At 39.3% G+C, this 25,689-nt stretch overlaps 4 protein-coding genes across 9 annotated transcripts; all 4 read left to right on the top strand.

Annotated features, from left to right (window-relative positions):
- The first annotated feature begins 1 nt into the window (after window position 1).
- lenep (lens epithelial protein) lies at window positions 2-1,482 on the top strand. Its single transcript, XM_077598115.1, has one exon. It carries the CDS (start codon window positions 630-632, stop codon window positions 1,188-1,190), a length of 561 nt encoding a protein of 186 aa, XP_077454241.1. The 5' UTR covers window positions 2-629; the 3' UTR covers window positions 1,191-1,482.
- A 746-nt stretch (window positions 1,483-2,228) lies between these two features.
- On the top strand, window positions 2,229-10,990 carry pbxip1b (pre-B-cell leukemia homeobox interacting protein 1b). 6 transcript variants are annotated; one of them, XM_077599080.1, is made up of 12 exons: window positions 2,229-2,541; window positions 2,672-2,751; window positions 4,852-4,934; window positions 5,148-5,202; window positions 5,309-5,391; window positions 6,353-6,656; window positions 7,103-7,333; window positions 7,409-7,432; window positions 7,672-7,724; window positions 7,843-7,935; window positions 8,462-8,678; window positions 8,761-10,990. In XM_077599080.1, the coding sequence occupies exons 3-12, from the start codon at window positions 4,884-4,886 to the stop codon at window positions 9,963-9,965; spliced, it is 2,316 nt and encodes a 771-aa protein (XP_077455206.1). In that variant the 5' UTR covers window positions 2,229-2,541; window positions 2,672-2,751; window positions 4,852-4,883; the 3' UTR covers window positions 9,966-10,990. The 6 variants fall into 6 exon arrangements, with proteins under 6 accessions (XP_077455206.1, XP_077455202.1, XP_077455207.1 ...); XM_077599076.1 differs by having other exon boundaries at window positions 2,672-2,766; XM_077599081.1 differs by having other exon boundaries at window positions 2,229-2,545.
- A 3,008-nt stretch (window positions 10,991-13,998) lies between these two features.
- On the top strand, window positions 13,999-20,178 carry LOC144072537 (protein S100-A10). Its single transcript, XM_077597614.1, has 3 exons — window positions 13,999-14,168; window positions 19,563-19,684; window positions 19,824-20,178. Exons 2-3 carry the CDS (start codon window positions 19,565-19,567, stop codon window positions 19,977-19,979), a joined length of 276 nt encoding a protein of 91 aa, XP_077453740.1. The 5' UTR covers window positions 13,999-14,168; window positions 19,563-19,564; the 3' UTR covers window positions 19,980-20,178.
- Window positions 20,179-22,626: 2,448 nt separating this feature from the next.
- Window positions 22,627-24,943, top strand: s100t (S100 calcium binding protein T). The gene is made up of 3 exons (XM_077597612.1): window positions 22,627-22,698; window positions 23,695-23,860; window positions 24,628-24,943. The coding sequence occupies exons 2-3, from the start codon at window positions 23,699-23,701 to the stop codon at window positions 24,790-24,792; spliced, it is 327 nt and encodes a 108-aa protein (XP_077453738.1). The 5' UTR covers window positions 22,627-22,698; window positions 23,695-23,698; the 3' UTR covers window positions 24,793-24,943.
- The last annotated feature ends 746 nt before the right edge of the window (window positions 24,944-25,689 follow it).

The following is a 25,689-nucleotide window of genomic DNA, read 5'->3' as shown; positions in this document are numbered from 1 at the left end:
TATATATATGTATATATACACATATATATATATACACATGTATATATGTATATATATATATATATGTATATATTTATATATGTATATATATAGATATAGATATATAGATATATATATATAAATGCATTTATCATTCATTCATTTTGGTGTAGCTTTGAATCCACATCAATGGTTCTTGTTTTTTTCTTTTTAACTAAAGCCAGATTTAAAACATGCTTTTGTCATTGTTGTGTATTTTCGACAGGTAAAATGGCAAAACGTGTCAAAGTGAAAGTATTTCAATGAGTTGTTTGGGGTTTTCTTTTGACCCCATGTCGGATTTTTTTAAAGAAGGAAAAAAAACAGTGTGACATGACATCTGTGATTGTTTTCTTAGGGCAAAATCATGGTGAATAATTTTCAAAATGGAAATTAAAAGTTACTGTTCACCATCTAAATCCAACAGACAAGTGGTTTGTTCTATAATTATTGAAATTCCATAAATTTCTAACATTCCCCACAATGAATTTATTAAAACTGTGACAGCAAAGTGTATACTAAATACACATACCCATATACAGTATAGCACAGTGGTGGTCTTTCCTGACTGGCACTCTGTGGGAGACCCCAACCCCCCTTTACGCTGTTGGATGTTCGGGTGTAACTGTAGTATGCATGAAGAGACAAATGCTAAACTGCCAGAATGTAGCATCAATAGACAATCACACTGTCCTCCACAAAGCACCGTATTTGATTGTGTTGGAGTAGAACTCTCCTCTTTGTGGACAGCTTTTAACAGAAGGGTCCAAATTCAGGGGGGGCTATCAGTGGACAACAGGATACAGTGTAGAAGGACGTACAGTACGATAAACAAGCAGAAGAGTCGAGAAGCTGTACGACGACAGAGGAAGAAGGTCACTTGCATGAGTCCAATCCTGCCACACCTATCAGAGCTTGGCTCCTGTTTTATTCGGGCATTGTCCCCTCTCCTCTCTGAAGCAATGCACCCTCAGCGTCCTCTTCCTCAGGCCATGCCGGCTTCTTCATCCGCCTCCTCGAGAATGGGTCAGCAGCTGAGAAACATGGCAATGGGTCTGGGAAGCGGCAAAAATTTCCTTGGTGGGAATGTGGCCTATGGCTTCGTCCAGTCTCTGAAGGAATGCCTTTACTTTTTGCTCTGTTGCTGGTGTATTAAGGAGATATTGGACTAGAATCATGCTGCGGGTGGACACGATGCTTATGAAGTGCTTTTGCAGTTTTTCTTTTTAATCACAGTGTGTTTGACAAAGGGATGCTGGCATAACAAAGGCAGGTATGACAAAGTTTAATTACTGTGGCATGTGAAACATTTGAATGAATTAATCACAGTGCCTGTAAGCAATTATATTTTGTTATTCTTCCATTTCGTGAAAAAAATGGAGCAAATATATTTTACAATAACTGTGAGGATAAGCGGTAAAATGACAGAATAATTGTAATGATGAGCCCCTAATAATTAGGAATGTCCCAATTCCGACTTTTTGAATTTTGACCAATCCGATGTTTCTGAAGTAAGGTTTTTCTGAGACGATTCCCATATTTTTAGACCAGTAAAAATAATGCAAAATAAAATGTAACCAGTGAATAGCAAAACACTGTTTTGTATTAAAGTAAAGAAATGCTGTGTTTACGATTTTAGACGATCTTGCGAGGAAATCTGATACTCCAAAAGTAGTCGAATTGGACGCCGATACTGAAACCGGATCGGGACATCAATAGTAATAATCAAAATAAAGCTTAAATTTTATCTTCTGATTGTTGGGGAATAACATTATCATAATAAAGGAAATAAGATGTTTAAAAATGTATTATTTTTTCTGATAATGATAACCCCCTACATTGTTACAAAAATATTTGTAACTTGAAATGTTGATAATTACTTTGGTTATAATAATTTCACCAATAGTTTTCATAATTTAATAATACTACTGCAATTTGCTGGGCACCGATTTAAGGTGTCGCCTGCCTGGTGCCCGTAGTTAGCTGGGATAGGCTCCAGCACCCCCGCGACGCTTGTGAGGATAAGCGGTTCTGAAATGAATTAATTTAATAATAACTCATTGGCCTCAATTGAAATATGTATTTCACAGCCATCGCTACCAGTTTAAATGATGTGGGATATTTTATCTATGCAGTCTAGGATTATATAGCGTATCATTTATTTATTTTTATAAACAAATTAATTCAAACTATTTATGTTTCCCCACAGGGTGCTGTTTTTGCTTTTTCCTTACCAACGTGGAGCCCATGATTTTGACCTTTCATGTAGGGCCACAATTTGTGGTGTTATAATAAACGACTCAAGAAAGCAGAAGACATTTATTTTTTCATGATTTTTTTTCAACGGTTAGACAGTCTCCCTGAGTTGTCAAGTAAAATACTATGAAGTCTTATTAAGGAGTTGATTTCTCAGTTTGTAAAGTAATACAACATCAATATATTGACATTTCCGTTTTAAACACGACGTTGTGCTTAATGTCACCTGCCAGACGTCAATCAAACTGGAAACTTCCTCATAACAAAGTAGGTGTGTGAATGCGCCGCGATTGGTTGAGCTGGCGGCGGAAAGGCGGGACATGACTATATCTCTCCTGTGATTGGGCGAGGAAAGTGTGGCTCCCGGGAGTTCTCTAAACACGTTCTGATCTAACAGTCCCCAAGTTGGATGGAAAGGAAGACTGACGACTTCCTTCGGAACTACAACGGTGCATAAAGATCCCACGCGTGGATAAAGTGAGTTCAAATAAGGTAACTCGTGGTGGTTCATGATATTATAAATTCAATTGCGTTGTTCGTTTGCCGTCTTGTTTGCTAGAACTTTCCCTGACATACGGTTGCACTTTTCTTGTTTAAAACATTTACTCATATGTATGTACTTTCAGTTAATTAATCAAACGTAATTTTGCCTTTTTATGTTTATTTTGTTCGTCTTTTCGTCGACTTTATGACCTTCAATAATTACTTCTGGTTTGTGCGGATGCGCATCTCCTACTATACACTAAATTTCTACAAAACGTCATCTCGCGAGACTTGGGGACAGCTCGTGCGATTTTACAAGAGGTAAATATGATAAATGACCATATAGAACCCAAATTTAAAAAATTGTGGCTCAAGGGGTCTCTGTCATGTTTCCTCTCTATAGCAAAACAATAAGGCACAGTTTTTGATGTAACACGTTGATCCAATAAATTAATAAAATACAGACACATTTATTGAATTGAGATGGTTTCACTATGAATCAAATTGTTTTGTTTTGAAAAGATAAAAGGATACCATATTTGTTAAAAGAAAAAAAATGGTGCCCCAGTCTGTGTCTCTGCCCTGACCTTTTTTGGTATTAGTTATTCCTTCCTCACAGCCTACAGTTTTCCTGGAGCCATAATATGCTATAAAAGGACGGTCCAACACGAAGTCAACACTTTCTATGTCACAGAAACGAAAAGCCAACAGCTGATAGATTTTTGTGGTAATCCAGCTGTCTTCTGCTGTGCTCCTGCATTGCTCTACCGCTCTCCTGTCTCCAGTCAATCTCCAGGCAGCTATATTTAGTAGTCATCTATGCAAGTTGTCCCACTATAAGCTCCGCAATGCTCTTCGGACCTCAGGCTAGATTCTCGTGGGAGGAGAGACCTAAATTGCAGAGTACAGGAAGGAAATGTGTTCAAGATGGGGAAATGTTCCTTCTGATATGTTCAGAAAGAGATCTATGTAATATGTTAAAATAGTGATCTATGGTTTATTAGTTGGACCCCTGCATCGTCAGGGTAATGCCACCTGCAGATTTGTGTTATTCACGGTTTTGGACTGGTTCTTGCACTTGTGTTGATAGTATATCAGTATACTCTACAAATATTAAGGGGTTAAATTGATATGATACTTTTTTATATGACATTATCACATATCAGCAATCATTTAAAAGATAGTATATTGCCCGCTAAAATCCTGGTTCCAACTAATCTCACATCTTTTTTTTTTTTATTCTTAATGTAATACCTTTCTTACGGCTTTTAGTCAGAACAAGTCGAGAATTTGATCCTTTATTTTTTTTAAGGTAACTTAAAAGTTTCCGATAAAGTTGGACATTGTTTTTGGAATGTTTTGACATCCAAATTAATGGCTTGCCATTTCTATGAGACAGCTAGTTTTTCATTGTATGTGGTTTTGGTGACATCAATGAGGAGCCTAGTGGGGCTGAACTGCCGATTCAGCCCATTCTGTTGTCTTCACATCGCGGGCCGGCCTTAGTTACCCGAGCCTCGGCCCAAACATTTCCTCCTGTTCGTCAAAAGCCAGGGTGACTTAACTCCCACAACACACAAACTACTAATGGAAAAAGAAAATGGCCGTGGGAAACACACTTCCTGTGCATACACAGACACACACACACACATGATGCAAATTAGTGACAGCACACTACAGTAGCTCTTTATTGTTGACAGTGTGGGGCGATACCTCAGGGAAAGTATTCAAATCTTGTGTATATTAATAGAGGATGTAAATGTGTTCATCCTTTCGCACTGTCAAGCTAATGTTGGACAAGAGGGAGGACATTGAAGTGTAAACAGTTCAGACTTCTTTTATCTGTTGACGTTGTGAGGGTTGTTTTTTTAAAATGGTATTCCAAATTCTAAGTCCCGGTCTGTCTTGTATATTATGATAACCAAATAGCGTCATTTGTTTTCCTTTTCGGATGTTTCCTCCACAGCACAGCATAAAAAATGTGTTTCTGTACAAAGCTCACAAAGTCTAGCCACACCCATTCTGCCTGCATATTTGAGTTTGTAGCCTTTAGCAATGTCCTGTTGCTCATAGTTTATCTCTTGTTTGTTGCAGGAGACGAGCTCAGCCTCAAAGGGGGTGGCGCCATGGCTGCCGGCAACAATGCTAACAGCAGCTGGACCATCGTCAGTCCTGAGGTACTGTCACCTCAATTTAAGTGAAAGTTTTAAAGGATAAATCAAAACGGCTCGACCCAGTTACTCAGTATTTTAGGTCGCCTGATTACGCCATAGATGTTGGCCTCCTTCTCTGTGCTGACTTATCTCAGATCATTTGTTCTAGTCAAAATTCATAGTGTCACATTAGGTTTATTGACTTCATTGTGTCTTCATGTTACGTGTATTTTACAGGAGACTGTTGCTGAGACTGTTAGGCCTCTGGAGGAAGAGATAAAGCATGAACAAGGTTTTTTTCATGATTTCTTAAACATCATTTGCGTATTGACACGATGTCTTGAAAGCTGCTACTTCCTTATGAGGCAACTCAACTTTGAAAATGGTTTAAATCGCAGATAATGACGATACGCCAACTGGTGATCCGAGCAACCAGCCAGCAGAGGGTGTAGAATCTTCATCCAATCTGGAGGACCAACAGGTCAGGCAATTACTGATCAATGGGACTTATAAGGTTGAATAACTCTGAAGTGGGAGAATTAAACAAAAAAAAACTCTGTTAAATTTCTAAAATTTCACTGATCTCCAACTAATATTCTCAGAAATATTCAAAGTTGTTATTCATTGACTCCATGCAATCAGTTTAGTTCATTGATCTATGCTAACTATGTATAATAAAAAGTGGAAAAACAGAATTTTCTTTCACTAGGTCGCAAACAATACAAATTAACCTATGTATCAATGTTTTTCCATTATAGAACCTGTCTTGTTAAATACGTTAAATTAAAGTGTATAGTTTGTTTTTCTATCATTAGTGTACCAATGTGTTGAATTTGTCATTAGTTCTTTATCTTTTATCATTGTTATATTTTTTGTTGGTGTCGCTTTTAAAACTTATTTTAGCACTTTTCTGGAGAAGTATAATATTATGATCTAATTTTAAAAAATAGGTTTGAGGTCATTGACCTCAATTCATATATCAAGCGCTTTGGATATTTTGTAGAAAAATTAAGGATTTTTAGTGTGCCTTATATTTCCCAAAAGGGAAGTCATTGTAATCAACTCATGAATCACATTGATGGCAAACTTCATTCAGGTCACATACTCACTCACTCGACCTATTTTATCGTTGAAACAGTGGAACAAAAATTGGAACTCGACGCAAAGTGACTTATTGAAATGTTACGGTTATTCTCTTATTCTTCTCATGCTGGAAATCGTGTGTATACTAAAACCATAGCAAAATGAAGTGCCTCACTCAGTTTCCTTCTAGATCAATAATATAATCATCTAACATTTGTTCATGGTGGGGACAAACCTGAAAAGAAGGAAAGAAAGTTTGAAGACAAACATGACATTTTCTAGTTTGAGGCCAGTTTGCAAGAGTGTTTGTAAAAGTTCAAATTCATGAATTTGAATGACCCCATTTTTTTTTCAATCAGGTAGCAGAAAAAAGAAAAACAGACCCCATTGGAGACTCCAGCACAGATCATCCACCCTCATTTGTCACAGATGCCCCCGTTCCTTCCGGCGACAACCAATCAGAGGCTCCACCTGACGGCCCCAACCAGGACTCCTTCTCTGTGAGCCATGCGACCCCCTGCTGTGAGCCCTTAGGTTCGTTGATGAGTACAGAAACTCTCGGAGGCGTGGAGCTCGCGCAACAAGAAAGACAGTGCAAGGGATTATTGGAGAAAGACCCTGGACAGGAAGGGGAGAAGCCAGACCTGCTTTCTAAACACACAGGTCTGAACAACCAACATTAGGAAAAGAAATGTATACCAAAATAAGTCATTTTGCTGCTACCAAATTTTACTTACCGTAATTTTACGACTATAAGGCGCACTTAAAAGTCTTAAATTTTCTCCAAAATAGACCGTGCGCCTAATAATCCAGTGTGCTTTATATATGGGAAAAAATTAAAATGTCATTCATTGAGGCTGCGCCTTATAATGCGGTGCGCCTTATAGTCGTGAAAATACGGTAACTACGATTTCTTTGAAGCAAATGAGCAGACATATTTTATTACTTTAAAGCCTGAACAATTAACACATTTCATACCATTTCAAAGTTGAATTATTGTGTTGTGTGTTGTGGCAAAGTCGTTTTTCCCTCTTTGCTATGTTCTTGTTTATGTGGTTTTTAGCCACAGCCTCACTTTGAAATGTAAACAATGTTTTGCTTCCCCCCAGATTACGCGGCGCAGTCAGGATCAGGTAAAGAGAAGGCCGAGGGCAGCGAGTCCGAGAGGAAGCGCCTTCTGGACTCTCTGGAGAAAATTGGGAGGGTAGATGAGGAAGAGGAAGGAGAAGAAGAGGAGTTCCAGTTGCCCCAACAGAAGGGGGATGACAGTATGTTCTCTTTGAACAAGTGCATCCTCGGGGCTGTCTTCCTGGTCGGCCTTGGGACCGTCTTCTTCTCAGGTATGCACCTCCACGTGATTTTCAGCCCTTGTTGGGAGGCGTTGAGCTGCTACATAACCTGTGATGCACCTGCAGGTGTCCTCATGGATCTGGATGAGGGTAGGTTGTGTTTGTTCACTATTGCCTGACTATGTTCACTCACTAGAGGCAGAGATCTAACACAAGCCTGACAAAAATCTTCCATGAAGATAATGCTTATTGCATCGAAAAGCTAGAATTGGGCAAACACTGCATGTATAACTCCAAAGTAATGCTTCACTAATTTGTGTTCTCATTGTTGTTCTTCTAATATGAATAATTAAAGATACACATTGTTAACCATGTGCAATGACTTTTAGAGAGCGACTTCAGTCCAAAGGAACCGAGAGATTTAAAAGAAGCAGGAAAACAGGTCAGTTTGGGGCTAATTTAGTTCTGTCATCTGTTGTTTTCCTTTGATTTTTATTCAGTATACATGCCCTCTTTACCATGTTTTATATTGGAAGTATGTGTGTTCTGGTTTGTCCTAGGAGTGGCTTCATCCAGATGCTGAGAACTTAGACCTTCTGACGGAGCTAGCCAAAGAAAACCAACAAATTTCTGTTTTACAAGCTCAACTTGAGGTGTGTAGTATCTAGTGTAGCTTTTTGCTTTAGAGTACCTGGACAGGAGTCAAGGTCCAGATTAGCATCGATCAACAACTAGTGTGGTTTAAGCAATTTAATGTGTTGCGGAATACAAACTAGTTTTCACTTTGTGGGTAATCACACCAAGGGTCTGTAAAGTTCTTCTGTTTTTTTTTTAAAAAAATTAACCATACTGCCTTAAATGATTATCATTTTGGCCTTTAAAACCAGTTTATGTCTCACGTTTAAGAGGAGTTTATTAATTTACTTTCAACCATACCAGGTAGTCTTTTTTCACAATGTTTTTTCAGCAGTGTGTGACCAAGCTGTTATTGCAATGGTTTCATAGTAAAGCTGGCAATTTTTTTTCAAAGAAAAAACAAAACAAAAAAACAAATGTGTATACTTTTTACAGAAGCATATCAACAAAGTATCAGCATCAGATCATACCATGCACAGCGCATCATTTTTTTATTTCTGACTGCCATTTTACTGAGAATATCCTTTCTTTCATCTCATCCAGGCACAGAAAGAAGAGCTAAAAGCAGCTGAGGGTCAAGTAGCACAGAGCGAAACAGAGCGGCTGCGTTGGCTTGAGGAAAATAGTAGGCTGAAGTCCAAGGTGGCTTCTCTTCCCGTCCTTCAGAAAGAGAATGAGAGGCTGATGAAGGAGCTGGAGACTTTGCCGACACTTGAGGATGAACTCAAAACTTTGAGATCCACGGTCACCAAGTTGACAGGTGTTGAAAGACACATGCTATCAGGAATACTGTATGTAGTTGATAGCAAGCATTCTTTTCTGACATTCTTCTTTATCTGCAGTGCCCCCAAGTGGACAGCCATCAGGCAGCAAACAGCATGGCACATTTGAGCAGGACAAGGATAATAAGGGTGAGAAGAAAGAGAACAGCAAATCTGAATGGAAGGAAAGCGAGAAGAAGGAAAGCAAAGATGGCAGTAGAATAGAGCGAGAGCGGAAGGGGTCTGGAAGTGACAAACACGAGCACGGGCCGTCTGACAAGGTGAAGGACGGGGAAGGAAAGCGTGAGGGGGGAAAAGACTCGAAGAAGGAGAGGCGAGGGGACGAAGGAAAGATGTGGAAAGAGCAGGATGGAAAGAAGCCGCATGCCGAGAGGAAAGAGTGGAAGAAGGACAAGCATGAAAAGCATGAAAAGCAATGGGAAAGAAAGGAGGAGATGAAGTGGAGAAAAGATGAAGGCGAGACACACAAGGAGAAGGACAAGTGGAAGAAGAACAAAGGGAAAGATGACTTTTTGGAGTCTGGAGAGAAGAATTGGAAGAACAAAGATGGTAAAGGAAGAGGAGGTGAGAGGAAGCACGTGGAGAACACCAAAAAACAAGATGGAGAGAACGACGAGAGGAAACAGTGGGGTCAAAAAGGGAAAAGTGATAAGGACTGGCAGAAGAGTGGTGCTATATCAAGGGGGAAAGTGGACAGTGGAGAGCTGAAAGGGGAGCGGTCAAAATTGCCTAAGCACAAACTGTCCGAGCACCATCACGAGGAGAACATGTGGGCCGAGAAGAAGAGTGGGCAACAGCAGTCCTCTGCAGATCCCAGCAACTACTGGAGTCAGCAGAGGAAGCGCCTTCACAGGAAGCCCAAGCAGCCGCAACACTGCCACTCCCAGGAGGCCTGCGCCCAGGCCGAGGGGCTTCGCCCTGTCTCCTTCCCCCAGTTCCAGTCCATCCTCCAAGAGTACCTCGCCAAGGCCGAGCAGGCCGGCGTGGATTCCTCCAAGAGGGACGAGCTCCAGAAATTAGTGGCCGAGTTCTTCCAGGACGGCGTCTTCATGCACGACCGAGTCAACTTCCGCAAGTTCGTCAAGGACCTGTCGGATATTTTGGAAGACATGGTGGAAGGGGAAGGGGACGAGGAAGACAGCGACCTGGAGGAAGAGATGGAGGCGTTCGGGAGGGAAGCGCTGCAGAAGTTTTTAGCCGCAGGAAGTGGCGGCAAAGGACAAAAAGGGGAGTTGAAGAAGGAGAGCGCACGAGCCAGTGGCTGAAGATGGAATGTTTAAAACACATCAGTAGAAAAGGAACACTGGATTGAGAAAGACTTTGTTAGGGCAATGTCACTTTTGTTTTACATGGCACTGTACACAGCATCCATTTCATAGCCCCAGCAAAACTCAAAAAGCTTTTTTTTAATTATAATTTGCTTTAAGGTGAAGACTCTTCTTGACATTGCCATACCATGCATTTTTAGGTCACCAATTTCCAACCTTTTACAACTTTCACTTGAGAAAATCATTCAAGCGTAAACTATGTAGAGTTAATGATCTTGATTCTGTCTATTCCTTGGACCCGTCAAGCTGAAATTATGCTTTGTACCTTCTGCCATTTCAGTGGAAGAGCCTGTCGTTATCTATCATCAATGTTCGATTTCTCAATTATAACAATGGGATCATTTTCCTTGCCACCTCTGTGGAACAACTTTTTTTGCCTATATGAAAAAATTCTAAAAGCTTGACCTCTGTTTTTTGTAATTGTTTGACAGCAATTTGATACTTTTTTTGCCGACATCTTTTAAAGGTTGTACTTTGTTACATTATTTGTGTCAATTATCCCTCCTCCTGCCGCCTCCACTGCTTAGTCTTATTGACACAAGGCAGGGTTTGTCTATTTCCATAGCAACATGTCTGGAGATATGAAAATGAATGCTGGGCTCCTTTTTTTCTCATTAATCATTATAAAGTCTGTTTTCTCTTTTGGAATATTTGTACATAGTTGCATTTAAATGCTTGCAAGTAACTTATTTTCAGGTTTTGTGAAATATTAAGGCATAGAACATTTTCTAAGCGTGTTTGCTTTTATGGTACTTAACCCATGCTGTGCACTAAGGTCTTTAATTTGTGACTGCATATGAATGTAAAACTGTTACGTTATCGGCTGGTTTACTTTAGCAAACGGGAAATATTTCAGCATCACGTGTGGCAGCATTAGGAGCTTTTTGTTTAAAATTGGCATACTTGTCACCTGCTATGTTGTCATGACAGAAGTTTAATAAAATGTGGACACTCAACACTCATGTTCCTGTTTACAGACAACTTTTTGAACAATCATCATGTCTGCATTGTAGTTCTGAGGTTCATCTGATGGAAATTGACAATGAACAATAACGGAAGGAAAAAAAGTAAGAAAAGCCAAATGAAATGTGCTGTAATCTCGCCTCATTATGGGTCATGTAGTTGATCCCCTGCCATAGTGCTGGGCAATATAGTAACAATCTATCATGTGATTTAATGAAAGCCTACACCAATCGAAATTATTATTATTTTCATTATTTTATATATTGTGCTGGTTTATTTAAACTGCTATTTCCAAATGTTTGTAATGCATAAATTGGGTCAGCCATTAGTCTCCTCAATGCACATTGAGGTGTTTCTAGGCTAGTTTATAAGTAATTCATATTAGGTTTTTTTTAAAAAGCAGGGGACCACAAATTTAACTTAAAATGTAGACATATTAGACTTGAATGTAAACCAACTTGAAAGCCAAACCATAAACTGGAAATTTAGTTGTTAAAGTATTTTCTTTTCATATCTGGCACAAAGACAAATTGAATTGTGATATAAACTACTAAGAAAAAGGCATCATTAAATGTTTTTTTTAATTTCTGAAAAATTTGGAACCCCTTTTTTGTTGTGTGTCATACTACCAGATTTCAATGTCCAGATTATTTTGTAGTGTTAAACCGTCCTAATGCTTCTTACAAAAGTACTCTGAATTCTTGGGCTAACGCAGCAGCCATGTTGATTGATAGTCTTATACGCACAGAGATTCAATTGCATTCTTGTTCTTCACAAATGAGTCAGAATAGGATGCAGGGGACCTGAAAACCTCTCCAAGTAGGTTTTGGAAGATGAAACCACAGAGCTTGTTAGCGCTCTTACTGTCTCCCCAATGTACATGCTGTCGGGTTTTAGCTGAACTAATAAGGCCTGTCAGCTGCTGAGCCCAAGTGGCTCGTTCGCAAAAGTTTTGACGACACCGGTGTCATAATTGCATACCTGTTTCATGACTTTCTTTTAGCTCACTGCAGCACTTCAGACATTTTTTTTACACTCCCAGAAGCAGTAATTTGAAAGTGAGGCAGTTCTCCAATAATTTTGGAAAGTTGATGAAGCCATTAAACCATTTGCACAATGGTACACCTTCAGGCATCACTTAAACTGTTCCCTTAGTGAGTGATTTATGTCTAGCGAGGGTCTTTACATCCATCCGTGCATGCTTTGGGACTAATTTGAGACTCCTATCACAGTGGTGGCGTATCAGTTTAAAATGTGTGCCAGCGGAGATAAAATAATTCAATCAACTCCCATGACCATGGCTTGTTTGTGGGGTTTTCTTAAGCAATCCAAAAATGAGTTGACAACAAGGTAATTGAACAAACACCAAGCAAATGAATAATTGCATGACTTACTCTCAAATACTCTTGATTGCCTAAACCAGGGGTGGTGAACACCTGGCTCTCGAACCGCATGCGGCTCCCGGCCAAAATGAATGCGGCTCTTTGCTTCTTATCATATTTGGTATATACGGTGGCTCTTTGCCTGGTTTCCCTTATTTTCATTCTCTCTTAAAACACACTCAAATTCATGTGGCCCATTGAAAACAAATGAGAAATTATATGTTAATTATTTTTGCTTTTGATGTAAGGTGTGGCTTTTTGACTCTCACATTTTAAAATGTCTGCTCTTTTTGTCTAACTTGTTCACCACCCATGGCCTAAAAAAAAAAATCATATACATGCGATTCATTTCAAAACTATTCCATCTTGGCTGATGGTTTTAAACACTCCTATTCAGAGATCATTTTAGAAACAACAACTGATTGAAATTTTCCATAAATCTGATAGTAAAAGGTTGTTTTGTGGGGAAAATGGAGGAATGACTGAAATGACTTTAGTGTCTACAAAAGAAGACACATGGTCTGTTTCAGCAGCTGCTATCAAGTGCTTGTTGCACGTGTTGACCAAAAAATAGCACATAACGTTAAACTGATGACTCATAACAACAGGCCCTCTGTTTTCGGTCATCGGACACTCGTAATATTCTGAGGGGTGTGTCCTGACAACTTAATAATAGGGCCAAACTGAATCTTTTTTTTTAGCCCATCTATTTTAATCAAATGACTTTTTCCAAGTCCGCTGGGATTGGCTCCAGTAACCCCTGCGACCCTTGCAAGGATGTGTGGTACAGAAGATAAATGAATGACAACTCATCTCATTTTCTGAACCGCTGTAGGGTCATGGGGGGGTGCTGGAGCCAATCCCAGCTGTCTCCGGACCAGAGGCAGGGGGACACCCTAAATCGGTGGCCAGCCAATCGCAGGGCACAAGGAGACAGGACAACCATGCACACTCACACCCATACCTAAGGGGAATTTAGAGGGTCCAATCAGCCTAACATGCAAGTTTTTGGAATGTCGGAGGAAACCGGAGTACCCGGAGGAAACCCACGCAGGCCTGGGGAGGAACATAGAAAGATGAGATGAGAACTCCTGTCTATAAGGCAGCCTCCAAATGCGAAAAATTGACGACAATGTTTTTGTGTTTTTCTTGCAATATGAGAAACCAGTTTCAGTTCCAGTCACTTTAGTTCCTCCAAAAACCAGCGCAAAACACCAATGTTTGTTTCTACTGAGAGTCCAAGCATAAAAATTGTGTACTTATGTGTGAAAGAGCGAAAGAATGCATGAAGAGTTGATGCCCAGTGTATTAATGCATTCCAATTGGTGTTTTTGTTCAAACTGTTACTCCCCCACAAGCAGGCATTTTTTCATTCTTGGTGTAAGTGAGCATAGTTTCAGGGTGTGGCGCTTGTTGCATCTGTGAGAATACATACACACACACACACACACACACTGAGACACACATTTGTTTTAGGAGATTAAAGAAAAAAGAAGAAAATCGGACAAATGTTTCACAACAAATAGCAAAAATGTGTTGTAATTAGATGACAAAGGCCAGGATGAGTCAGAATGTCAAGGGTTGTTGAAGCAAGGCAAGCGCCGGCCGCCCCTGTCCACATTCCTTCTCCCCCGCGCATGCACACGCCCTGTCACAGTGAAAAAAAGTTGGCTGCAGCAGCAAGAAGTTAAATCACGGAAAAGATATGTGTTGCTGCCCCATCTAGCTCAGAGGAAAAAGGAGCTCCTGCACTTATTGTCTTGTCTTTTCTTCCCTTCTTAAGTCCAATTCAACGGTGAGTGTGGCTTTTTTCTTCTACTTTCTCCAGCACATTGATGTGTTTAATTCTCTGTTTACCTTGTGTTAAATTTCCACACTATCTGGTGAATGTTGCAATGCTTTTTTTCTGGCGCACTCACTGGGACGTCTAGGCGGATCAGGTTTTCCTCAGTGGTAAAAGAACCCCCGTCCTTTACACGTCCAGGGAAACTGGAACCGTGTCACATTGACTTATTCATGAACCGATTGTCACTCCTGCCTCTTCTCATTGTGTATATTGTCAGCACTAGTTTGGGCTACATCTAAACACAAGACCTCCCACCAAGAACATATGCAAAACCCTCTCGAGCGCATATGACCTGTGTAACCGAGGTCAGATTTGGCATTTTTGCCTAATCAGTTGTATTCTTTTCTTATGTTCTTAGTGTGAATATGATGACAAGTAGCAGGAAGTGGAAAAGTCAAATCATTTTAAAGCTCACAAAGAAGAATCCAGTTTTAAGCTACATTGAAGATTGAATCAAGTGCTCTCCATTACTTAACAGTGTTGTGCAAAAGTATTGGCCCTCTCCTCAAATTCTGTCTACTGATTTGCCTGCCTCCCTAGCGACTAACATACAACATACCTACCTCACTCCCTACCCACCTACCTACCTACCTACCTACCTACCCACTTACCCACCCACCTAACCTCCCACCTACCCACCTACCTACCTACCTACCTACCTACCTACCTACCTACCTACCTACCCACTTACCCACCCACCTAACCTCCCACCTACCTACCTACCTTCCGTAACCTACCTCCCTACCTCCCTACCTCCCTACCTACCTACCTCCCTACCTCCCTACCTCCCTACCTCCCTACCCCCCTGTCCCCCTACCTCCCTACCTCCCTCCCTACCTACCTACCTACCTACCTACCTACGTACCCATCCACCTACACACCGACCTACTGACCCAACTACCTACCTACCCATCCACCTACACACCGACCTACTGACCCAACTACCTACCTATTCACACCGACGTACCCACCCAACCTGATTCCACCATTTACCATTGCTGGATCCTTCCAGTTGTATCTCAGATTTGATTTGAATTCACACATAACAGCTTTGGTTGTAGGTATGTAAAATAAACCACATAATTAAAGATTAAAGAATTAAAAAATGAAATATTGAACAAATTTGAAAAGAAAATGCTGAACTTCTCAAATGAATCTTTCATAAGAATTGTTCATGTGTAGGAGCAAATTATATAAATTTTAAACCGGTGGAATTGAGTATACTCAATTCTTGTAAAATATTCTAGTACATTGTAAATGTGTCTTTTCTATACAACGTAACACAAGGTAACGAGTATGCCTATGGGTGTTCCTAACCTGCATTGCCATCTGAACTGGTTACTACTTGATTTCGTTCTATACTTGCAACACAGACTTAAGAACCCAGCTGACACACTTATTTGTTTAAACGCTTCCAGACAAGCGGGTTCTTGATATTTAAACAATGTGACATGACCAAAGTTGGTTCATATATCCAAAGCGATGGGGCCAAAAGACATTTATATATATATATATATATATATATATATATATATATATATATATATATATATATATATATATATATATATATAATAATTCATCAAAGTCCAAAGGGACACCTTCAAATTAACTTTTATTACCTGTGTAGTAGTCATTTTTTAAGTAGTATTTTTATGTCCTTAACATACCAGTGTAAAGTAAACACTAGGTTTATTACAAAAAAACCCACCTGTGACAGAACAAATGGCAACATTTCAAGTTTAAAGGTCACATGTACAAAAGTAATTGGATCCTTGATTTGGCATATGAATTTCACCTGTGCACGAAATAATAGAAGGCAAATTGAGTTACAGTTACTGCCACACTTATTAATTGTCTCATACCTGGGCTGCCCGGTGAGCGAGTCCTTAGCGCATCGGCCTCTTCTGGCGTCAAGGGTTCAATTCCAGGTCGGTCCACACAGTATGGAGTTTGCATGTTCTCCCCACGCTTGCATGGGTTTTCCCCAGGTACTACTCCGGTTGCCTCCTGCATCCCCAAAATATGCATGGTATTCTGGCTTCACACTTTAAATTGCACCTATGTATGAATGTGAGCGTTATTTTCTCGCCACCGATTCGGGAAGTCCGCCACCTGCTACCCATAGTAGGCTGGAATAGGCTCCAGCACCCCCGTGGCCCTTGTGAGGCTAAGTGGTTTGGAAAAGGAATGAATGTTTACAACTGCAAAATGAGTTTTTCCATGTATACCACTTGTGTTACATATTTGGCAAGGAAGCAGGTGGGGACGAGGGAAGTGGTGCTCAAATGAAAACTTGAATAACTTAGACAGGATCTTAGAAAATAATAAAGATTTAGAAATTAAATGGAATAACCGGGAAAGTGAGGAACGAGGCACATGGAACGTGGATCGAGGTAACGTGGAAATATGGACAAACAAAAGCATACAATCCGACGAATGACATTAAAATCAGTGGCGTTTAAATTGACTGACATAGGTTGACGAGACAATTAAGAACACCTGGGAAACACACGAGGGAGGAAGGATACACCAGCGGCGGAGAAACGACAGCTGAACACGATGGGCAATCACTGAGACAGGAAACCAGGGGGAAAAAAGTCTAACAAAACCAAGCAATCCTAACAACTTAACTGTGAGGATGAATTTACTACTTAAGTGACAATGGAACCTTCCAGTTTGCGTAAAAAATAGTCGCACAATAGACACAATAGAATAAAACTCGACCATGAAAAAAGATTTTAACATGAAATAAGAAGTTGTATTAAACAACCTTAGCTGATAAAGGTAAAATACTATGTGAACTCCATCTTTTGAACAGTGGTGTAAACATAAAAAACTATTTTGACCTTTTAGCTCCATTTCTAGTATTCAAGTGTGTACGATTGCATGAAATTCCAGAGAGATTCAGAGAACAATATAAAATGGGCCTTGCTCAAGACCGATGGATGAGTCACGCTTGAGGGCAAACCACATGCGATTGCGCACACAAGATGCCTGCCTCGTGCTCTTATTCAACTTTGCGAGTGCAGTATTCTTGTCTTATTTTCCAGACATTTTGTAATGTTCTTGCCCTGCTACAAGCCACTTCTTGTTTTTCTCATTACGCATGGCGTGCTTGCTAATGGGTGGCGGCCTGTCACCGGGACTTAATGTATGGCTTACACACACCTCGTGACATAAGCACACACACGGACCAGTGTTCCTACTGTCATGCTGTTGTTCCTAAGGTGTCGGGATGATTATAGGACATTGTTGAATAATTAAAAAGTCATGATGAGCAGCAAGCTAATGACAGATGCTCAGTAGTATATTGGAAAAATGTGTGTGAGTGTGTGGCAGGGACTCCATGAAACACAATACTGATGTGTGTTAGGCCTCATTCACTCAGTAATTAGGTTAATGCAACCAACGTCCTAATTGTTAGTCCTTGGAGAATGTGTATGCGTGAATGTGTGTGTGTGTGTGTGTGTGTTTTTCTCTGTGTCTGACCTTCCCTCTTTTTGGGTGTGGACCAGTGTGTGTGCGCTCAGTTTGAGCATTGTGCTTTGACATCTGTGTCACAAGGAAGATGTAAGGGCAGTTGCTAGGTAACAGAAACAACAAGAAAATGGTTCCATCCAAACAGCCGTTGTTATTGGTCAGTTCTCTGATTGTCGTTTCCAAGTCAGTTTAGTCAGCCTTTTTTTTTTCTCTGGAAATTTTGCAACATGGTTTCAACCGCACAGCTGGGGTAATGATGAGCTCCACATGGGTGGCTTTGAGTTGAATCCATGGCCGCTGTTGTCATAAAAGAGATGACTTTGAATAGTCAGCAATGGGAGAATCAATCACATTGGCGCAATTTTTTGAATTGAATTGAATGCTTTTATTGTCATTATACAAGTATAATGAGATTTAAAGCTTTCACCACATAGTGCACAAATTTTGCTGTTATTCTCCACTTGCCCCAGCGTGTAGTGACCCATTTTGTCAAGCAAACCCAGTTTTATTGACCCACAGCAAATTGTGAAAAGATCATTGACTATAGCCTGCATAAGAAGCTGGCAAGCCGGCCTCCCTGTTCTTGCACTTCTCATCTGTACCACTAGATGTGTCTAGTCACATTAAACAGGGCCTGTTTATTAGTTCTAGTGTCAAAACCTGACAACCCCAATCCCTGTAGGAAACTATATAGATTTCAGTGTTTCATTTTACATAAATACATTTATATAATAAAAATCCACTTTGATAAATGGAGCTATCTTAGTTGTGATTTTCTTGACATTTATTTGCCATCACTGAATATGTCATATTTTGAGTGGTTAGCGCATCGGCCTCACAGCTCTGGCATCCTGGGTTCAAATCCAGCTCATGTCCATCTGTGTGGAATTTGCATGTTTTCCCTGGGCCTGCGTAGGTTTCCTCCGGGTACTCTCGTTTCCTCCCGCATTCCAAAAACATGCATGGTAGGCTGACTGGACATCAGAAAATGAGATTAGATGAGAGTTAAACATGTTCTGCCGAGCAACAAGTGCAAAATATATCACATAATGCCAAAATAATAAATTACAGCAGTGCAGTGGCATTCCAGCAGCCAGCTAAAATTTGATTTAAATTGTGCAGTTTTGAAATAGCACATTTAATTGGTAAGGGATGGCTGCCATAATTCGATATGGAGAAACATTTTGTTCACAGCTGACAATTGAGATGCACCACTTCAGCATACTTCCTTGCTACCAATTTACATACACAGGGACATTTAAAAAAGAACACCACACACACACACACACACACACACCAAAAGTAGACTTAAAAAGACACTTGGCTTTGCTAAATACACGCATTAATTGTATTTGCAATGACATAATGACTTGATACCTGTCTTCTGGCCTTTGGAACTTTAGGTTCTTAACTATGCTTCTTATCAGGGCCATTTTTCAGCCCTTACTTAAGACAAAAACTAAGGTTTATGCTCGGCGTATCGTAGCAGGAGGATAGTAGGAGGTAATCTGAGTGTGAGGCGTCCCGTAGGCATTCTGGGGGATCAGGTGTCCTATGTCAAAGATCACATCCTCCATTGTGTTTACCTCTCCTATTCCAACATCCCACGCTCCCTCTGATGTCACACAGATAATCCCACATATTAAAACAAACACAAACATGACTGGGGGGGGGGTGAAATTTCTGTTAACAGATTAAAGTAAATGTAATTAGAGATGGGAGCATATTGTGTTACGAATGTGGTAATGGAACATTACAAGTGGTGCTTTTTTTGGAATTGCATAAAGTTATCACGAAAACAAGAGCAGTTCTTATGAAATAAAAATGATGCGACCATATTTGTCTTTCCATTTTTTGTAGACATGGAGTCCGCCATTAAAACGCTGGTGACTACATTTATTAGTAGCAGCAGAGGCAAGGAAAGCATGGATGGGAAGTCCTTTCAGAAGATGGTGAAGAAGCATCTCGGTAGTGTTATGGAGGTAAAGGATTCACTCATTTATTTTCCATACCGCTTATTCTCACAAGGATCGCGGGGGGTGCTGGGGCCTATGTGAAAATTTCTCACCATTTCATCTCAATGTCTGACCGGTCTTTCTGTTTTCTGATGATTTTTCGCAGAACACAAATAGCTCGACAGCCATCAAGGAGATGCAAAACGGCTTGGACGAGGACAGGGACGGAAAGGTCGGCTTTCAGGAATACCTCACTCTGATTGGCTACATTGCCAAAGCAGTCAGTGACAGCAAGTCCGCATCTAATGCAGAGGCGTCGTAGGCTTTGACCTAGAAAATTTGGCAGCCATGTTGGTTTCTTTTGTCCTTCTTTATATTCAAGGCCACACAGTCACCTTCCTTTTATCTCAACGATCCTCCTAACATGCTAACATGCCATCTTGTAGTCATTTCACCCTTAAAAAATACCGTTGAAGAACTTAATGTCATGGATGCAATTAAACCTTTATACTGATATTGCATTTTTGTTGTGTGGTGTCATTTGTGTCAGAATGCCTTTATACCTGGTGTGCTGCTAAAATTAACTGCTTTTCCTTTGCTGATGAGCATCGACTACTGCAACTTGATATAAGCACACAGGAGATGCGTCCCATTCTGCTTTATTCTCCGCTTTGCAACACTATACCTGCACACACACGTTGTGTTTACAACTTGTCTTGCAAGGACGTGACTTGTAATGATTGCACATTTAAAACGTTCAGTGTTGAGCACATTTTTAGACTACCGACTACTTTATTTTTCCAAGACTATCTCGGTTTACTGACCCAATCGTGTTTCATGTTACAAAACCTCTGTTGGCTTTTTGTCCTAAATTATGTGCTAAAGGCGTTATTAGGACCACAAATGATAAACGATAGCAGTATATAAACCAGCAGCACAAAAATCCAGTTTAAGCTGTTTAAAACCACACCCATTTAAGCTTCACTGTGAGATAACTACATGTTCCACATTTATCCAAAACATACACACTGTCTCTTAAGTTAGTTAATAGTATACAGTAGGTTAGTGATCAAATGTAATTGTCTCATAGTGTTGGTGTACAGCACATGTGTCAAAGTGGCGGCCCGGGGGCCAAATCTGGCCCGCCGCATCATTTTGTGTGGCCCGAAAAAGTAAATCATCAGTGCCGACTTCTCCTTTAGGATCAAATTAAAATGAAGAGTATAGATGTATATTAAATTTCCTGATTTCCCCCTTTTAAATCAATAATTGTCATTGTTAATCATTTTTTTCTGTGTTTTTAGTTCAAAAATCATTTTGTAAAATCTAAAAACATGTTAAAAAAAGCTAAAATAAACATTGTTTTATATCTATAAAAAACTGAATATTCAGGGCCTTTAATCCAGTTAATTTAATCCATTTATAAATAAAAAAAATCTAAATATTATATCTAAAATGGTCCGGCCCACCCTTGGTGTACAGTGTAGTACATTGCTGACAAAACCAGCATAGGCTGGTTCCTGTATCAGCAAAACCAGTACCAAAACACTACAAATCCAGCAGAACCTTGCAGAAATTGTTGTGTTTTGGTATCGTCTTCGTGCTACAGAAACCAGTTCTTAACTGGGTATACTGTCTCCTGGTGGCCTATGTGCACATGTGATACTACACTAATGAATTCAAGCATGAAATTGTCATGCAAGTTTGTTTAATTCTCGATGTTCTATTGAAATATGTATGTTTTAAAAAATGCAACCCATTTTATTTGCTGTCTGAGCACTAAATTGGGTTACAAAGATGGCGTCTGGACGTGTGGAATTTCTTACGTGTCGACAATTCAAATGTTTCATACAGTAACACATCGCTTAATTAAGGTTGATCGGGATGAGCATTACAATGCAATATTTTATTTTTTGTTATTTATTGTCTTTAAATAGTTGTTGCACGCCTAGTGGTCACTAACATTGGATGTGTTAAACCAAGTTGCTAAAGCAGATAGGAACATTCATTTTGACATATTAGCCCTATCTACGATGATAATGTGTTTGTAGATGTATCAAAGTCATACTTAATAGTCGCTGCACCGGTTTATTGCAATGTGGTCGGAACGGTGAAGAATGCATTGTTATGGTTGTAAATTCTTAGGATTGCTTTTTTACTGTTCACACATTTACAGGCATAAATAGATTAAAACAGTTTAAAACTGCAATCTTAAACAATATTATAAATCAGTGGTGATAGTCACCTCATCTAATAGTGTCCATGATAAGTGGGATTTATTTTCTCTATATGATTTTAAATTGGACAAATTATATATATATATATATATATAAATGTATATATGTATGTATGTATATATATGTAAATATATATATATATATATATATATATATATATATATATGTGTATGTATATATGTATATAGATGTAAATATATATATATATGTATATATATGTATGTATATATATATATATATATATATATATATATATATATATATATATATATACTATATCAGTGGCATAATCACGCAATAGCAGCCTTCCCACTTAAAATGCTTTTGCTCCTTCCCCTGACTTAGAATAAATAAATACAAGAAAATGTCACAGATTGTAGGGCAAATTGTATTATATTTATTAATGTTGAATGATATTTTGCCTATTCGCTTGAAAAACTGGGCACTGGGCAATTGATTTGTCCATTCTGCATTTAGTTTTGATGCCAAATAAATGTAGCTTACGGCACTGTTTACACCTTGCTTAAAATTGGTGCAGGGTTGAATACAAAACCCTTAACGTGTTTAATATATATGTAGCAGATGTCTGAACAATGGAGGCAGAGGGGGAGGACGAAGAAGAGAGGAGGGACAGGTGAAAGAAGGATGAGTAGTGTGTGTGTGTGGGGGGGGGGGGGGGGGGGGGGCTTTGTATTTAAGATGTGGTCCTGCTTGACCTGCTCATCAGTTGCTTTCCCCCTCTGCTGTCTCTTTCTCTCTCTCTCTATCTGTGAGCAGCTGAGCCTGCGCACGTCCACCACTTAGGTAAGGATAATGTTCGCTTTGTCAACTGGAAGCTATTTTTATTATTATTTATTCAAATGGGATAAAATCTCTGTTTCCGTCGTATAATGGCCGAATATTTCAGAAAGAATTTAAAAATCCGATTTGAGGCTTTATATCTTAGCATATATTAGAAATTATCTGCTCATATTTGGCACAAAGTTGTCCTTTAAAAAATCACAAATTACCAGAGAAATATAGAATAATCATTTCCAATTGACAATTCATTTCATGCAATAATTCCCTTTAATATAACCCCTTCAGTTCACTAAAGTGGGCAGATTGGCAACCAGATGATGATTAATAATCATTACTAGAGTGAGAAATGAGTACTGATGTAGTTTGTTATAATACGTGCATAAATTAACAGTTCTCATTTTCTATTTTTACAGTATAAAGACTACACTAACCAATTGAAATCATTCTAGTGAATCTCTAAAAACGAGGTATTATTCTCAAATACAGTGAAATAAAAATAATTATTTTTTGCTGCAGAAAATTCTTAAATTAGTGAAAACTTTCCAGAATCAGTTTTCGGTTAAGAAATCATGACCTTAAGTACAAAAATCCAATTTACGATTTATCAATCAATTAAAACGCTACGACTTCAAAATAAAATAAATCAAACAAAATAAATCCTTTGAATCTTTTTTTTTAATCTCCTGGATTTCAAATAGATTTTTTAACATTTCAATACAGATTAGATAAAAGAAATTGTAGACATAAATAAATAGGTAATATATAAGTGTTTATATATATATATATATATATATATATATATATATATATATATATATATATATATATATATATATATATATATATATATATATATATATATATATATATATATATATATATATATATATATATATATTTATAGAAAGAAATAGAGCAAAGTTGACACCAGTGCACTTTTACGATTGGTTGGTCCCGTATCAATGCTATGACAGTCGTGTCGTGTGTCTCTTGACCCAGCAACATGTCCGGGCCCAACACTGAGAATACGTCAACCCTGGAGAGCGCCATGCAGCTGATGATCCAGACCTTCCACAAGTATTCCGGCAACGAGGGCGATAAATACACGCTGAGCAAGGCTGAGCTCAAGGAAATGCTCACCGCAGAACTGGGACACTACCTCGGGGTAAGCGGCTGACAATGTCAATGGGGCCAATCCGCCCCAACAGGCGTTCCTATTAAAAGCCTGCATTTGGCCTGCAGAAGAACCTTAAATGGATCTTAGATTTGGTTGCACTTCTCAGCTTTAACACTAAATGGAGCTAGTGCTCAAACAATGGCTCTCTGTTATCTCATTAGTCAAAACCCAGCAATATGTTGAAATGTTGCATAGGGTGGCAGAGTTATTAGCACATTGGCCTCAAATTTCTGAGATCGAAGGTTCAAGGCCTGGTGGGGTCCAACCTTACCGTGTGGAGTTCATATTTACTCCCTGGGCCTGCGTGGGGTTTCTCTGGGTACTCCCGTTTTCCTCTCACACCCCAAAAAGACGGGGTACACCCTGAATTATTTGCCATCCAATCTTAAGGCACCATGACAAAAACAACTTTTCAACACACCCTCATACCTACGGAAGATTTCAGGTGTTCAATCAGCCGACCATGCATTAAACCTAGAGTACATACCCAGAGAAAAATCCAAATAGAGAACATGCAAATTCCATGGCCAGAGTTGGCCCAAGACTTGAACCTTTGATATTCATATGCCTTTGAAATAATTTGTTGCTCGTGATTCACTCGCATTGACACTTAAACACACCAAATCAATTTCAACTAAGAAGGCTGGAATTGAGTGATCATGTTTTACTGCCAATAACAGCAATAGAAGCCCAGTCTAATTTGAATAGGAATTAAAAGCAAAATCAATACTGAACAATCAATCTTTTCTATGCAGAACGCACAAGATAAGGAGGCGGTGGATAAGGTCATGTGCGACCTCGACTCCAACGGGGACGGCGAGGTGGATTTCACCGAATTCATCATTCTGGTGGGCGCCCTCACTGTGGCCTGCAATGATTTCTTCTTGGAGTTTAATGACAAGCCGTCAAAGAACAAGTGAAGGCCTTCCATCTGCAAGAAGGCAACACACACAACACACACGCATGCTTGCATGTCTTGAGTGGCAACCTTTGTCCTTTTTTGTCTTTAATGACTCTTCTAATATGTGTGTATATCCGGTTCTTGTCTCTATTCAATTATTTTGTAACACATTAAAGGCATGGAAAGAATAAATGTGACATTAGCTCATCCCATTGTAGCCAGGTTGTCATCTTTTAGTTTAGAACAGCCACTAGGTGGGAGTATGTGGCCTAGAATTGTGGACTGTACAGTCAAAAAAGGTTTTGACACACTTGTCTCTCTCATTGCATTCATTGGGCAACTTTTGATTTGCAATACTGAATCCACTTTTGGTGCATCAAGATCTGTTTGAAAGACGTCAAATTCCCCGAACAACCAAGTGACCTCGGATGTGCCGTACACCCATTATTGTTCCAAATCCCGGCAGTGGAAAAATACTGCGTGCGTGTGAGGCCAAGTATGAAAAAGGAAGCAGAAGCAGCCTCAATATTAGAAAGCCAGGAAATGGTTCTTTCTTTCATTCTATCCTGCGGCAGAAGATTAATGGGGAATGTTTGGAAAACCCCAAAGAGTACAATCTACTCCAGTAGCAAGTGTGATTGAACAAATTCCCCTCTCAAAATAGACTTTTTTTAAAATGATGTTGAAAAATCATAATGAGGACAGAGGTTTTAAAAAAAGGGAAAGCAATGTTGTGCATGCCCCCAAAAATGCAGTGGCAGGCCGTGCATTTCCCACCTAGGGCTTCAGTAGTGCTCTGTCTGAATCAATCCAACCCACTACAACTATTTTATGGCTCTAAAACTTTGACTGCAACTACAGCTGTGACACAAACAAAAAATATCAATAATAACTTCATAAAAATGAAATAATATTT

The sequence above is a fragment of the Stigmatopora argus genome, chromosome 4, assembly GCF_051989625.1.
Source record: "Stigmatopora argus isolate UIUO_Sarg chromosome 4, RoL_Sarg_1.0, whole genome shotgun sequence".
In the NCBI taxonomy this organism is placed as follows: Eukaryota; Metazoa; Chordata; class Actinopteri; order Syngnathiformes; family Syngnathidae; genus Stigmatopora; species Stigmatopora argus.
Note: the sequence above shows the minus strand (reverse complement) of the source record. Positions and strands in the feature narration are given on the sequence as shown.